Here is a 13391-nt window from a genome sequence, read left to right on the forward strand (position 1 = left end):
ACGAATTCTGCTGACACCTGCAGTAACATAATTCATTTGAGAATTGTGAGTATGGATTTCAGTAGCCTATTGGAGGAATGTCTTTGTTTAGTGTGCTGGAGGATTCAACTTGTCGTTTCGTTTTGTTAATGTGTTTTTTTTCTGCTTGTAGATGTAAAAATAAACGCTTTTCTAATTAAAAAAATCAAGCATTTGTTGTGGTAAGGGTTTAATGGGGCACAGACAGTCAAATTGCGCATTTTCATCTTCTCGGTTAACCGATCAATAGTCGGCTAATGAGGTTCGGTTGTCGGTAAAAAAAATACATTTTCGACATCCCTAGCGGTGGCCAGTGACTGATGATGTCATACTGGTAAACAAACACAATCCATCAACTGAGCATGCAAACGCCCCCGACTGATGATGTCATACCCACTGATGATGTCATGGCCGACAATCATCGAGTGATGTGTGACTGATGATTTCATGTCCCCCATGATGTCATCATACCGACTGATGATGTCCCACTGATGACGTCATAGACATTGTGAGATTATCAGTGATGTCAGTGACATTGTGATATCATCGGTGATGTCATATACTTTGTCATCAGTGATGTCACTTAAGCAATTGTGATGTCATTCTCACCTGGGTGTGATTTTTTCCCCCTGTGTGTGTGTGTGTGTGTGTGTGTGTGTGTGTGTGTGTGTGTGTGTGTGTGTGTGTGTGTGTGCGTGTGCGTGTGTGTGTGTACATGTCAAGGTGCTGGACTGGATAGAGAACCATGGCGAGGCGTTCCTCAGTAAACACACCGGCGTTGGGAAGTCTTTGCACAGAGCCAGAGCTCTGCAGAAGAGACACGAAGACTTTGAAGAGGTTGCACAGGTGCGCTTTTATAAAAGCCCCACTCTATGTCAGGCAGATGCATTACAACTCCAATGTGTAGTTTTGCACCCGACAAAATATTTGTTTATGTCCCATTTCAGAGAATCTGCATTATACAAACTCAGACCATTGGTGATCAGTGTTGGGGGTAACTCATTACAAAAGTAACATATTACATGTAATATATTACTTTTAGCAGTAACTCAGTAATATAACTTATTACTTAGAGGACATCAGTAATATTATACCAGTTACTTTGTCAAGTAACTCAAGTTACAAATTGAGTTAATTTTTTAAAAATCAAAGCCCATATTTAAAAAACATACAATCATTTCCTAATCAAACTGTGTGTTTTATGCAAATAACCACTATAGATGACAATAACAAAGGAAAATAATAACATTTAGAATTTTGGATTGTTTACACTGACTTCAAGGTGGTTGAAATTATTTTTCGGGATGGTTCCGGGGCGGCGATGTCATTCTGCTGCTGTTGTTGTTTTGGTAAAAGTAATGCAAAAGTAGTGTAATAAGTAACGAGTTACTCTACACAGACAGTAATATTGTAAAGTAACTTATTACTTTCAAATGAAAGTAACTAGTAATATGTAGTATATTACATTTTGAAAGTAACTTGCCCAACACTGTTGGTAATACAATAATCTAGATGTATAACATTGCAGTAGTGTCCTAGAACACCTCCACGAAAGCTAACAAGCTTCCTGAAGCAGCAGTGTATTTAGATAGCGTATGTTGTATGTTAATGTTTCAGAACACCTACACCAACGCTGACAAGTTGTTGGAGGCAGCGGAGCAGTTGGCGCAGACCGGAGAGTGTGACCCAGAGGAGATCTACCAGGCTGCCCACCAGCTAGAGGATCGCATCCAGGACTTTGTGAGGCGTGTGGAGCAACGCAAAGTCCTGCTGGACATGTCTGTTGCCTTCCACACACATGTCAAGGAGGTGCTGATTCACTTTTCTCTTCTCCTCTGTTTAGCTCTCCTCTCCTCCCCTCTCCTCTCCTCTAACGTATTCACCTCATTCACCACGCCCACTTTTTCTCTCTTCCGCGTTCGACGCAACGTATTTGTTCTTCCGGTTCAGCGCTAGTTGGCGGCCATTTTCAAAATAAAACGTCAGTATGAATGAAGTTTGGCAACATTCAGAATTAAGCTACACTGCGGCCAACTTCAGTTACTTCATGTTCATAACGTTACTGCTGCGAAGAGCCGATGGCTGTACCCGGTCGGCATTTAACGTTAGTTACAAAAGCACGTCGACAGTGTTTTCTCACTGCCAGTAGCCTAACTACAGTAGGGTTTGACAGATAGCTAGTGCGACCGGTGTCAGCACAGCCAGCGCTCCCGGTCCTCGCTGCTCGTTAAAGATTTCCAATAGGCGTTATTCTGATAAACTGGTCACATATATGTTACGTTCTCACCCGACAAATATTAAAACTTTAAAACAGTTTGGGGTTTTTTTAGCTTGAAAACAGCTTTTTGGCCAGTCTAAATGACTGCGGTAGGCGTACTCTACTTCCGTGTTTAAAACCGGAAAGACGATTACGAAATGACATCATGCAGAAGCGTCCTTGTATGGGCAAAGAATAAGGTGAATATGATATAATTACTATGTCATACTATTCCATTTGAAAGCCAGCCAGGTCTTTCTGCTTCTCATCTTCTTCATATGATTACAGCACCAGTGCGTCTCCTGAATCAGCCCCGTTTAGCACATCGATTTGACTCTTTGCCGAAAGCTAAAACCACGAGCTGCTCAGAGACTATAAAGGCAGGAGGAGCCAGGAAGCTAGTGGGATATCGACGTATTGATCACATCCCTGGTGTGATTGTGTGTGGGAATGGCAGGTGGAAGCTGTGTCATATCTCCATGTTCACAGTCGGCTATAATAGATTAGCACAAATCCATTCAACCATACAGGCCCCCTGAAGCACTTCCTAAATCCTTCTCATGCATTCTCTTTAAAAATCATAGATCCAGTCAATAGACGGTTTTCACCTGTGTGTTGCGCAATAGCTACAACCAGAGCCGTGTAGATAGAAGAGTCCCGACATCTCCATTCACTCCAATGGACCAGTTTTTTACTCTCAAGAGTTCCAGGAAGTAAGGTCCTGGATTAAGCAGCACTGTCGAGTTGCAGCAAAATAGACAGTTTGTGTTGTACTCTGAAAGGGTTTTCCCCCCCTTGAATCAAATTGTACATTATCAGCTTTATTTTAGCATGCAAAAGTAGCGCGAGACCCATTCCTGGCTGTTCATTGGCTAATGAGTCTCGCAGGTTGGTCCTCCGCTGACGCCACTCTCTCTCTAGAGGACACTCGCTACAACCCCTCAGCACTTCCGTTTTCTCAGGTTCTTCTTCTTCCGTGTTTTATGGCAGTTGGCATCCTTAAATCTTGTGTTACCGCCACCTACAGTACGAATTGTATCATCTTCACAGTGCTAACTCTTTACACAGGCCCGGCGTTGGGGGCGGGCCAGGCCCCGCCCATTCCCCGTCTTTGCCCGGCCAAATAAGAAAACAGAACTCCTGGTAAACCCGCTCCGCTGGAGAGCAGAGCAAGGAACTAACCATTCTACACTGAAACGGATATTGATGTGATGGGTGTATATACTACTCTCATAACATGTGTGTATCACTTAGGGCAGTGATACTCAACTTGCGCCCGCGATGGAATTGCAAAAAAAAAAAAAATTTTTTTTTTTACAGTGCACCTGAATGCAACATGCAAGATACACGCTCAATAAGTGTCCAAAAGGATTTAGCTGCTAAATTGTCAAATACCGCCGTCTGCTCGCTACCCAGGCACTTACTGTATGTACTTAACCTAACTAACTATCCAGTGTGCACAACACTGTCAGACTAAACTCCGGCTGACACCCCAAAAACCTACAATCCGCTACAGAAAAATGTATATTGTTTGTTTAACTGGCCCCTGGCCTTCTATCATTTCACGAAAGTGGCCCCCGGGCCAAGCAAGTTGAGTATCCCTGACTTAGGGTTTCGAGTCATAGTCTATTTTTTTATTTGTCTTTATTGAATGTTATGAAGGCTATCCTGTGCGCCCTGAGCGTCCGCGGAGCTGCGCGCTGCGCGCTGTGGACTGACAGATCTGTTAACATGGTGTCCTAATGAAAACTGGCTGCGCACAAGGTCGCGCCGCGCAGCAATAATGTTCACCTGCCCTGCTCTCCGTCTGTCTTATTATGACTTGCCCTCCCAAGCTGCTTTTCATGCACACGGATACAAGTGGGGACAAGTCTCAAAACCTGTATCCCTATGCAAATTTTATTTTAATAAAATTGCAATAAAAGCAATTTCTTTACCCACTTATACTCAAGTCAGATGTCAGAGCGACTGCAGCCTATCCCAGCCTACATTGGGGTGAATGGGCAATTAAGAATGTGTAATCCACCTGACGCGTGTGTGTGTTTTACACTGTGGGAGGAAACACTGCACACACACAGAAAGGGGCAGGGAATTGAACCCGGGACCTTCTTGCTGTGGAGGTGACAGTGCTTGTTTTCATAGTGATACATATGAATGTGAAACTCACATCTTTAACTGTCACACTTAACCTCTCTATGATGCTCTCAGCGTGTGTTCACACTGCATCCTGTTTACATGAGTGGCTTAGAGCCGCCATGTTATTAATGAAGCTATCTTTAATGTCCATATGGACTCATCTCCTGCGCCCCATCTGTCCACTCGCACCGTGGAGGTCGCTGTGTGTGTGTGTGTGTGTGTGTGTGTGTGCTACTGTGTGTGTGTGGGTTTGTTTGTTGTGTGTGCTCCTGTGCGTACTGTGTGTGTGTGTGTGTGTGTGTGTGTGTGTGTATGTGCTACTGTGCGTTAGGGGTGTCAAAAATAATCGATTATAAGATGCATCGCGATGCGGACGTGCACGATTCTGCATCGATTCACAAATGTCAAAAATCGATTATATAAAAATAATAATAATAATAATAATCGAATAAAATATAATGGAAGTACATGCATTTGTTTATTTTAATTATGGATCATAATACAATGCAATTCCAAATGCACTTTTATTTTAAAAGTAGCCACACAGTGAGAAAAAAGAAAGTGAGAAAAAATAAATCATGTATTGGGAAAAAAAGTGATGCATCGATTTAAGATGCATTGAGATGCATCGATAATCGTAATCGAATCGAATTGTAGCCCTCTGAATCGTAATTGAATCGTGAGGCCAGTGAAGATTCACAGCCCTATTGTGTGCGTGTGTGTGTGTGTGTGTGCGTGTGTTGTGTGTGTGCTCCTGTGTGTGTGTGTAGAAGTATCGCTCTTGTCTGTCACCTCTCTTAACGGAATTGTATCTAATTCCGGACACTTGGTGACTAATGTCTCGAGACAGACTTTCGACTTGCATCGAAAATCTGTCGGCACGCTCAGTGAAAAGCTGTGTACCAGCGCTCGCAGGGTGCAGGCTCGCATGCTGCCCTTTACCCCATCAAAATGAAGTGGACGTGACCGGTGTGTGTAGTCAAAACTTACCATTTTCAGCGTATTCACCTTATGTAGCCACGCCCATTTGACCCGGTTGTGTGGTCGTGTCAAAACTTCCGGCTAAAAATAAAATAAAATAAAATGGCTGGCTGCTCCAATATCATCTAACTCTGAATTAACTAATAATTTAGCCAATTGTATGTAACATACCAATTAAAAGCAAACGGCAATGTCTAAGAATTCAACGCCATGTAACTGGCTCGTTAAGTCTCGCATTCCAGGGAATTACGTTAACGTCTGCGGGTCTTATAGACGTAAGTGGCTCGAGCCGCTCGGAGGAGAGAAAACTATCTGAAGCTTTCTTTGTTGGAGTCCAGGTATGTTTTACAAGAAAGTGCTCATCATTATCGATGATAACGTTATCTGACCTGGCTAACAGTGGATACTCGCTTGCTTGCTGTGTACCGAGCTCAAAGTAGTAGGCTACGTTCTTTATTTTACCCCCTGCACTGTCCGCTCCAAAAACAACTCTCTTATTTTGCGCCGTGACCGCCGGAAGTGTTAACAGGACCCGGAAGAATTTGGCCCACTGTAAGGTCTGAACATGAGGTGAATAACAAGTTGCTACTTGCTACTAGCAACGAGCTAGCGTTGTTATTGTTGTTTCATAGCGAGGGAGGGATTTGAGAGCGACACGCAGGGAGCGGAAAGGAAATCCATAAATGGGCAGAGCCGGTCGGGTTGGAGCCAATGGCAGAGCTCGCAGGGAGCGCAAAGGGATTTTCTTCCGCTGCCGACGGAGCCCCCTGATTTCCATTTACACAGAGATGAAACGAGCCTGCTGCCCCCAGAGGTTCCAGAATATATATATTTTTTGTTTTGTTTTGTTTTGTTAAACCGATGGCTTCCCTGATTGCTTGGTCACTGATGTAATTAGTCACGAATAAGAAGCGGGGAAGCCTTACTGTAAATCACTCTTTTGGGCGACGTGTAGAAAATCAGTTTTGGCTGATCAATTGAAAGATAAGAGCTGTGAGTACATAACCTGCACTACAAGTTAGGGGTGTCAAAAATAATCGATTATAAGATGCATCGCAATGCGGACGTGCACGATTCTGCATCGATTCTCAAATGTCAAAAATCTATTATTAAAAGAAAATAAATAAATAAAATAAAAATAAAATAAAATATAATGGAAGTACATGCAGTTGTTTATTTTAATTATGGATCATAATACGATGCAATTCCAAATGCACTTTTATTTTAAAAGTAGCCACACAGTGAGAAAAAAGAAAGCGAGAAAAAATAAATCATGTATTGCGGAAAAAAGTGATCGATTGAAGATGCATCGATAATCGTAATCGAATCGGATCGTAGCCCTCTGAATCGTAATCGAATCGAATCGAATCGAATCGAATCGTGAGGCCAGTGAAGATTCACAGCCCTACTACAAGTATCTGTAACATTGTGAAGGTACACCGGTACAGTCGGGAAGGCTTAATAAAGGGTTAATATCATAAAGTACCGTAAATTCTATACGCTATAAGCCGCGGCTTTTTTCCCGTTTTTTGGCCTTTTTTGGCCCCTGCGGCTTATATAACGGTGCGGCTTATCTATGGATTTTTCCAGCAAACGGCCACTCGGGAACCTCCAAAATCTATGGATGTTGGTATGAGGCAGAACGAGAGCAAGACAGACATTATGAGAGCGAGACCCTGATTGGATGATGTTGCAAAAAATGTGCCTCGCGACCTGATTGGAGCACTGTGCCACTACTCTCTCTCAGCCACTACGGTAAAACACCCTCCCTCCTCCCTCGCTCCGGGGGGAAAAAGGCAGCGATTGAGCCTGAAAGACAGTCTGAATGAAATTGAATGTAACATTCCCAATTCTATGTATTACATTCTAAAAAACTAACAGCAACATTTTGGAAGGCTAAGCCACACAACTAGCTCGTTGTAATCTAACATCATGCTTCAAAAGATGGAGAACTGGCTGTGTTACGACGATGGCGGCGATTGAGCCTGAAAGCCATGTCTGAGACAGTAGCGAGACAGGAACAACAACAACAGCAGCAGCAGCAAAGGATCATGCACAAACCCGAGACGAAAGGGACTGTCCGTCAGGGCGCGGACGACTGTGTCAGCAACTCCCTCCCGACTACCAGGAGAAAATTACAAACTTCGGCGAATTCACACAAAGAAAGATCAAGGAATATTCCATCGGACCGGAGCAGATCATAAATATGGATGAAGTGCCTTTGACGTTCGACCTGCCTCTCACTAGGACTGTTAACAAGAAAGGTGAATCGTCCATCACGTTGAGAACCACAGGTCACGAGAGAACGAATTTCACTTGTGTTCTTGGCTGCACAGCATCTGGAGTAAAGCTCCCGCCGATGGTGATTTTTAAGCATCTCACAATGTGTGATTTTGTCTGGGGATTAGTGACCTGACTTTTGTTTTGTTGAAATGTTAATAAATGGGAGCTTCCCCAAACAGCCATCTCTTTCCCGACAATCCCCTCTGTGCACGAAGCCTTACATATGGTAATTAAACATCAAAACACCCGCGGCTTATAGACCGGTGCGGCTTATATATGTAAAAAACAGTCAACTCTGCAGGTGCGGCTTATACACCGGTGCGCCTTATAGTCCGGAATTTACGGTATATGAATACACCAGCACAGAATGAAACCGTGTCCGGAATTGGATACGAATTTAGAACCTCAAAAAATAGGTGGCACCTCCTGATATCACCGTGTTGGTTGGTGAATTTTTTTTTCATAGTATGGGCTGGGAAAGGCCCGCCTCCGAACTCATTTGATTGGTCGCCGCAATTGCTTCTTCCTGAAAACGTGCGGGAAGGAAAGAAAAATAGGTGAAGATGAGGGTTAGGGTGTGAAGAAAGTGCAGTTCAGGGTGTGCTCGCTCCTGTGGCTTAATGGGTACGATTCCTCCCATCTTCTGGTCTGTCCATTTGCGTTCTCCATCCATGCCCCCTCATGAACTTAACAACACTTCGTACCTTCCTGCATCTTCTCTCCTCTCCTCTTGGTCACCTGTGAACCCTTGTACCCCTCTAACCCCCTGGTCTCCTCCTGTGGATCACCTGTGACCTCTAACCCCTGGTCTCTCTTCCTGTGGATCATCACCAGCTGTGGACGTGGTTGGAGGAGCTTCAGAAGGAGCTGCTGGACGACGTGTATGCAGAGTCTGTGGAGGCGGTGCAGGAGCTGATCAAGAGGTTTGGCCAGCAGCAGCAGACCACGCTGCAGGCCACCGTCAACGTCATCAAGGAGGGAGAGGACCTCATACAGCAGCTCAGGTTAGCATCACTGTCACACACACACACACACACACACACACACACACTCTCACACACACTCTCACACACACTCTCTCTCTCACACACACACACACACACACACACACACACACACACACACACACACACACACACACACACACACACACACACACACACACACACACACACACACTCACTCTGACCTTAACGAGAGCAAAAGTTCAGGGGCCAGTTGCACAAAACACCTAAAGTTTTCCTCCTTGATTATGTCAAAGCTTAATTTATTCTTAGCCGGGCCTTAAAGGGACACTCCGCCCATTTTCAACCAGCTTTGTATCATTAGAACATCAGTAGTATATCAGAAAACTGTAAACGGTTTTATTTCGTTGAAGCTCGGCTCCCACCTATTGCCATCTCTGCGTGGTACACGCTATCGAATGCTCTTACCTTTTATTACTTTAAAAGTGTCCTTTCCAACCATCCATTAGACCGTTGACAGGATGCAGACTGGACCCTTGGAAAATCCGGGGCGATCCTGACGGTCTCATGGTCTCCCATCCAATAGCAGGAGTAGAGGCAGGCACAAGCCCTCACGCCTGGAATTGGACCGGGAAAACACCACTCTTACCTGCATTCGGCCAAGGACAGACGTGTGAATTATTGCTCCAGATTAGCGTTAGCTTGCCCGACCACTTTCACTTCAACTGCTCCCCGTACATCGGCGTAGCGGACGGGAACCTCGGTCGTTGATTTTCCGGTCTGGAAGGTTACCTTCGCCTGGGCGGTGAAAGTTGGAGGCGAGCGACAAAGCTAAGTGTTTTTTTCACGTGTCGGCGGCTTTTAAGAACAAGCCGGTCCGAGTGTCGTTGTATGCTTGCTAATTGAATTGCTCTGTCTAAGCTAACCTCACGTAGAGATAACTCTCCGCTACTAGCGTCACGTGTTTCGTAGCTTAGTCTCGTTCTTGTGTTGGGTTACAGGTATTAGTCGGCACCACTGCCGACTGGCTTGCTAGAGTTAAGACCCGCTAAAATAGCCTGCCGCCTAACGCGCGCTCGGTCTGCCACGTTCAGTGGTTTGTGTAACTCGCTTGCTTCAGTGTTACCCACAAGGCGATAAAGAAGAGGATACATTAACGTTAACGTTGTTCGCCTGTCACTACCGCGTGTTCTAACAGGATGGCTAGTGTTAACAAGGCGAAGCGCTGTGCGGACAAGTGTGGCGCGTGGCTATCAGCCAAGGACTCGCACACGCTGTGTGTTGAATGCCTGGGACAGGCCCACGCAGATAGCTGCCTCGGAGATCCGGAGTTTTGCCTCGCCTGTACTGAGATGCCTCGTAGCACTCAAAAATACAGGGCAGACTTCTTCAGAGGCCACGCTGGCGGCGTTGCTGCTGCAGCTGAGCCCAGCCAGAGTCAGACTACCTCTGGGCCTGCTACCTCCGACACCCCGCTGCCTCTCGGACAGCAGCACGTTGACAACTCTCGGGAGGGCTCCCAGCACAGCTCCCAGGAGAGCTCCCCACGTGCTTCTCGTTTGGGTTCACAGCACGGCCACAAGGAGGGTTCCCAGCAGTGCTCCCAGGTGAGCTCCCCACGTGTGTCTCGTTGGGGTTCACAGCATGGCCACAAGGAGGGTTCCCAGCAGCGCTGCCCGCTGAAGCGCCCACGGCAAGATGCGCGGGGTTCCCGGTCGGGTTCGCAGCACAGCTACCAAAGAAAAAAGGTAGGTTCCCAACAGTGCTCCCCGCCGAAGCGCCCGCGGCATGACGCGCGAATTTCCCAACGCGGTTCTCGGTCGGGTTCACAGCACAGCTGCCAGGTAGGTTCCCAGCGTGACTTCCCGCCGGGATCACGGCAGTGCGAGCAGTATACCCGGCACAGTTTCCCAGCGGGTTCACAGCACAAGACGGGTTCCCAGCGCGGTCCCCACCTGCGTTCCCCACATGGTTCCCGCTGTTCCCTGCCCCCCTCCCCCAGGTCGGGTGAAGGTGCGGCTAACTCCCGTGTCTCGGAATGGGCTCGCCTTTCCGCCAAGATGGCCGGAGGCGGGGGACCCTGGGATGACTTCCTCGAGATCCACCCAAAACGGGATGATGAGGCCTCCCTGCTGGCCGGCCCGGGTAACCCAGAAAGGGCTCACCCCGGGGGGCTCCCCCCTCCTGACGACATCTCCTCTGAGATCTACCAGAGGGAGTTCAGGGAGGTCGTGGCCAGGGCTGTTTCCGCCCTCGACTGGGACTGGCCTACGCCCCCTACCGTCGAGAAGGACATGTTCACCGCCTCCCACTTCCGCGCCGTTGAGACGCCGCTACGGGGCAGCCTGCCCTTCTGCCCCGACGTGCAGCGTAGGGTTCAGCGATCCTGGACCAAACCCTACTCCTCTGAGGCCCCCATCCGACGCTTTAAGTGCTGGTCTAGCGTCGTGGAAGGGGCCCAATCAGGCTATGAACATCCCCCCCCACTGGAGAAGGCGGTGGCGGACCACCTGCTCCCAGGCCAGAAGAAGGAAGGGAAGCCCTTGCTCCCCTCCCCAGCCTGCAGGGAGACTGCTTCGCTCCTGGAAAAGTCCTATCTGGCGGCAGGCCAGGCGGCCTCCATGGCCAACACCATGGCCTTCCTGCTTAAGTATCATTGCTTCCTGGTAGACCAGGTCCAAGCAGCCCCCGAGCCTGAAATGTTCACTGAGCTACGCCGGGTCTCCGACTACGTCTTCAAGATGCTGGAGTGTGTGTCGGAGGACTCAGGGAGGGTCATGGGATCTTCGGTGGCCGCCTTGCGTCACCTCTGGCTGCAGCTCACCAGCCTGCGTGGCCATGAGAGGACGGACCTCCTCAACGCGCCCGTTTGCCCTACCGGGCTCTTCGGTTCAATGGCGGACCTCGCCAGCAGGGCCCAGAGGCGGCGTGAGGACACGGAGGCGGTCGGCAGAGTCCTGCCGCGCAAGACCGGGGCGACCCATCACACAGCGAGGCCACCCCCTGCCCGAGGTCGTTCGACGACGACCCGCGGCAGCCCTGCACGCCGTCCACGGGACAGGCAACCCCAGGGGTGGTCCGGTCCCCCAGCCAACGCAGACAGGAACAGCTCGAATGCCCCAAGGAACGCGGGGCCAACACCTCCCCAGCCAGCCTGGACTGGCGCGGGTCGAGGAAGCCGTGCCCGCCGCAGCAGGGGCTCCCGCCGTAACCCTGACAAGTCGGCCACCGCGACCGGGCCCCGAGGCCCGGCGCGTACCTAGCGGTCCCCCGGGGGGGGGAGGGGCAGCCTCCACGCTGCCAGGACCTGGCGTCCCACAGTGTTGTCGAGCGCCGAAGAGAGCCTTGCTCAGTACGTGTCCCTTGCCAGCGAAAGCTGCGAGGTGCTCGGAGGGCACCTCACCATCTGCAGGCCCCCCTGCTATTCCCCCCCCACAGCTGTCGTCGCACCAGCCGGGCAACGACCTCCTGCGGCCTCCGGGATGCAGCCCCCCCGGGCTGGTCCTGCTGGGGCCGCACACCACGGGCGACGACTCGCCGCGGCCTCCGGGACGCAGCCCCTATGGGCTGGTCCTGCCGGGGCTGCACGCCATGCTGCCACGGCCTCCGGGACGCACCCCCCCTGGGGACGTCCTGCTGGGGCCGTGTGCCGTGGCGCCTCAGGATCATGTGCCAAGGGTAACCCCGACACAGGGCACCAGACCTGCCCTGGCAAACAGCCTCCCCCTGTGGAAGAGGCTGTGCAGACCCACACCGTGGGTGCTGCGAACGCTGGAGAAGGGCTACGCGCTGCAGTTCGCGGCCCCCCCGCCGGCTTTCACGGGCATCCCTGTCTCAGACCTGGCGGATGCGGACTCCATGGCTGTCCTCGGCGAGGAAGTCTCCTCGCTTCTGGCAAAGGGCGCGATACGGCCCGTGCCGGACAAGGACAGGCAGTCCGGGTTCTACCACAGGTACTTCCTGGTGCCCAAGAAGGACGGGTCCTTACGGCCCATCCTCGACCTCAGGCGGCTAAACCCCCTGCTCAGGAAGCTTCCCTTCCGCATGTTGACGCTCCCCACACTGTTCAGAGCGATCAGACCCGGGGACTTCTTCACGTCAGTCGACCTAAAGGACGCCTTCTTCCACGTTTCCATCGTGGAAAGGCACAGGAGGTACCTCCGGTTCTCCTTTCAGGGAGTCTCCTACGAGTACTGCGTACTCCCCTTCGGCCTGTCTCTAAGTCCCAGGACTTTCACAGTCTGCGTCAACACAGCGCTGGCTCCCCTCCGAGAGATGGGGATCCGCGTTTACGTCTACCTCGACGACGCCCTGATAGCGGCGAGCTCGAGCGAGATGGTGTCCGCACACACCGAGGTGCTGACTTCCCACCTCCAGGCCTTGGGGTTCCTTATAAACTGGCGCAAGAGCGCCCTTGTGCCTCAACAAGTCACAACCTTCCTGGGTCTGGAGCTAGACTCCCTTTCAATGCGCGCCCGCCTCTCTCCGGAGAGGCTGGACAACCTTCGGAGGACAGCGGAGACTCGGCGTCACGCACGCACGATCTCCGTTCACCAGTGCTCCGTGCTACTGGGCCTTATGGCCGCGGCGACCGCGGCAATTCCTCTGGGGCTGCTGCACATGCGCCCCTTCCAAAGGTGGTTCCTCGGTCATCGCTTGGACCCAGCGATACATCGGTCCCGCGTCCTTACGCTGTCGGACCGCGCTCGCCAAGCCTTGGAAGTGTGGACGGACCGCTGTTGGCTCTTAGA

At 50.1% G+C, this 13391-nt stretch overlaps 1 protein-coding gene across 1 annotated transcript in view; it reads left to right on the forward strand.

Annotated features, from left to right (window-relative positions):
* The window catches only part of LOC310800189 (triple functional domain protein-like), a gene marked incomplete at its 5' end in the record, with an annotated part of 227964 nt that overhangs the window by 62693 nt on the left and 151880 nt on the right, over positions 1–13391 (forward strand). Inside the window, 3 exon segments of the mRNA XM_083662774.1 lie at positions 742–864; positions 1636–1827; positions 8510–8679. Coding sequence (XP_083518900.1) covers positions 742–864; positions 1636–1827; positions 8510–8679 — 485 coding nt within the window.

This window comes from Poromitra crassiceps (assembly GCF_964638095.1).
Source record: "Poromitra crassiceps genome assembly, chromosome: 29".
Taxonomy (NCBI): Eukaryota; Metazoa; Chordata; class Actinopteri; order Beryciformes; family Melamphaidae; genus Poromitra; species Poromitra crassiceps.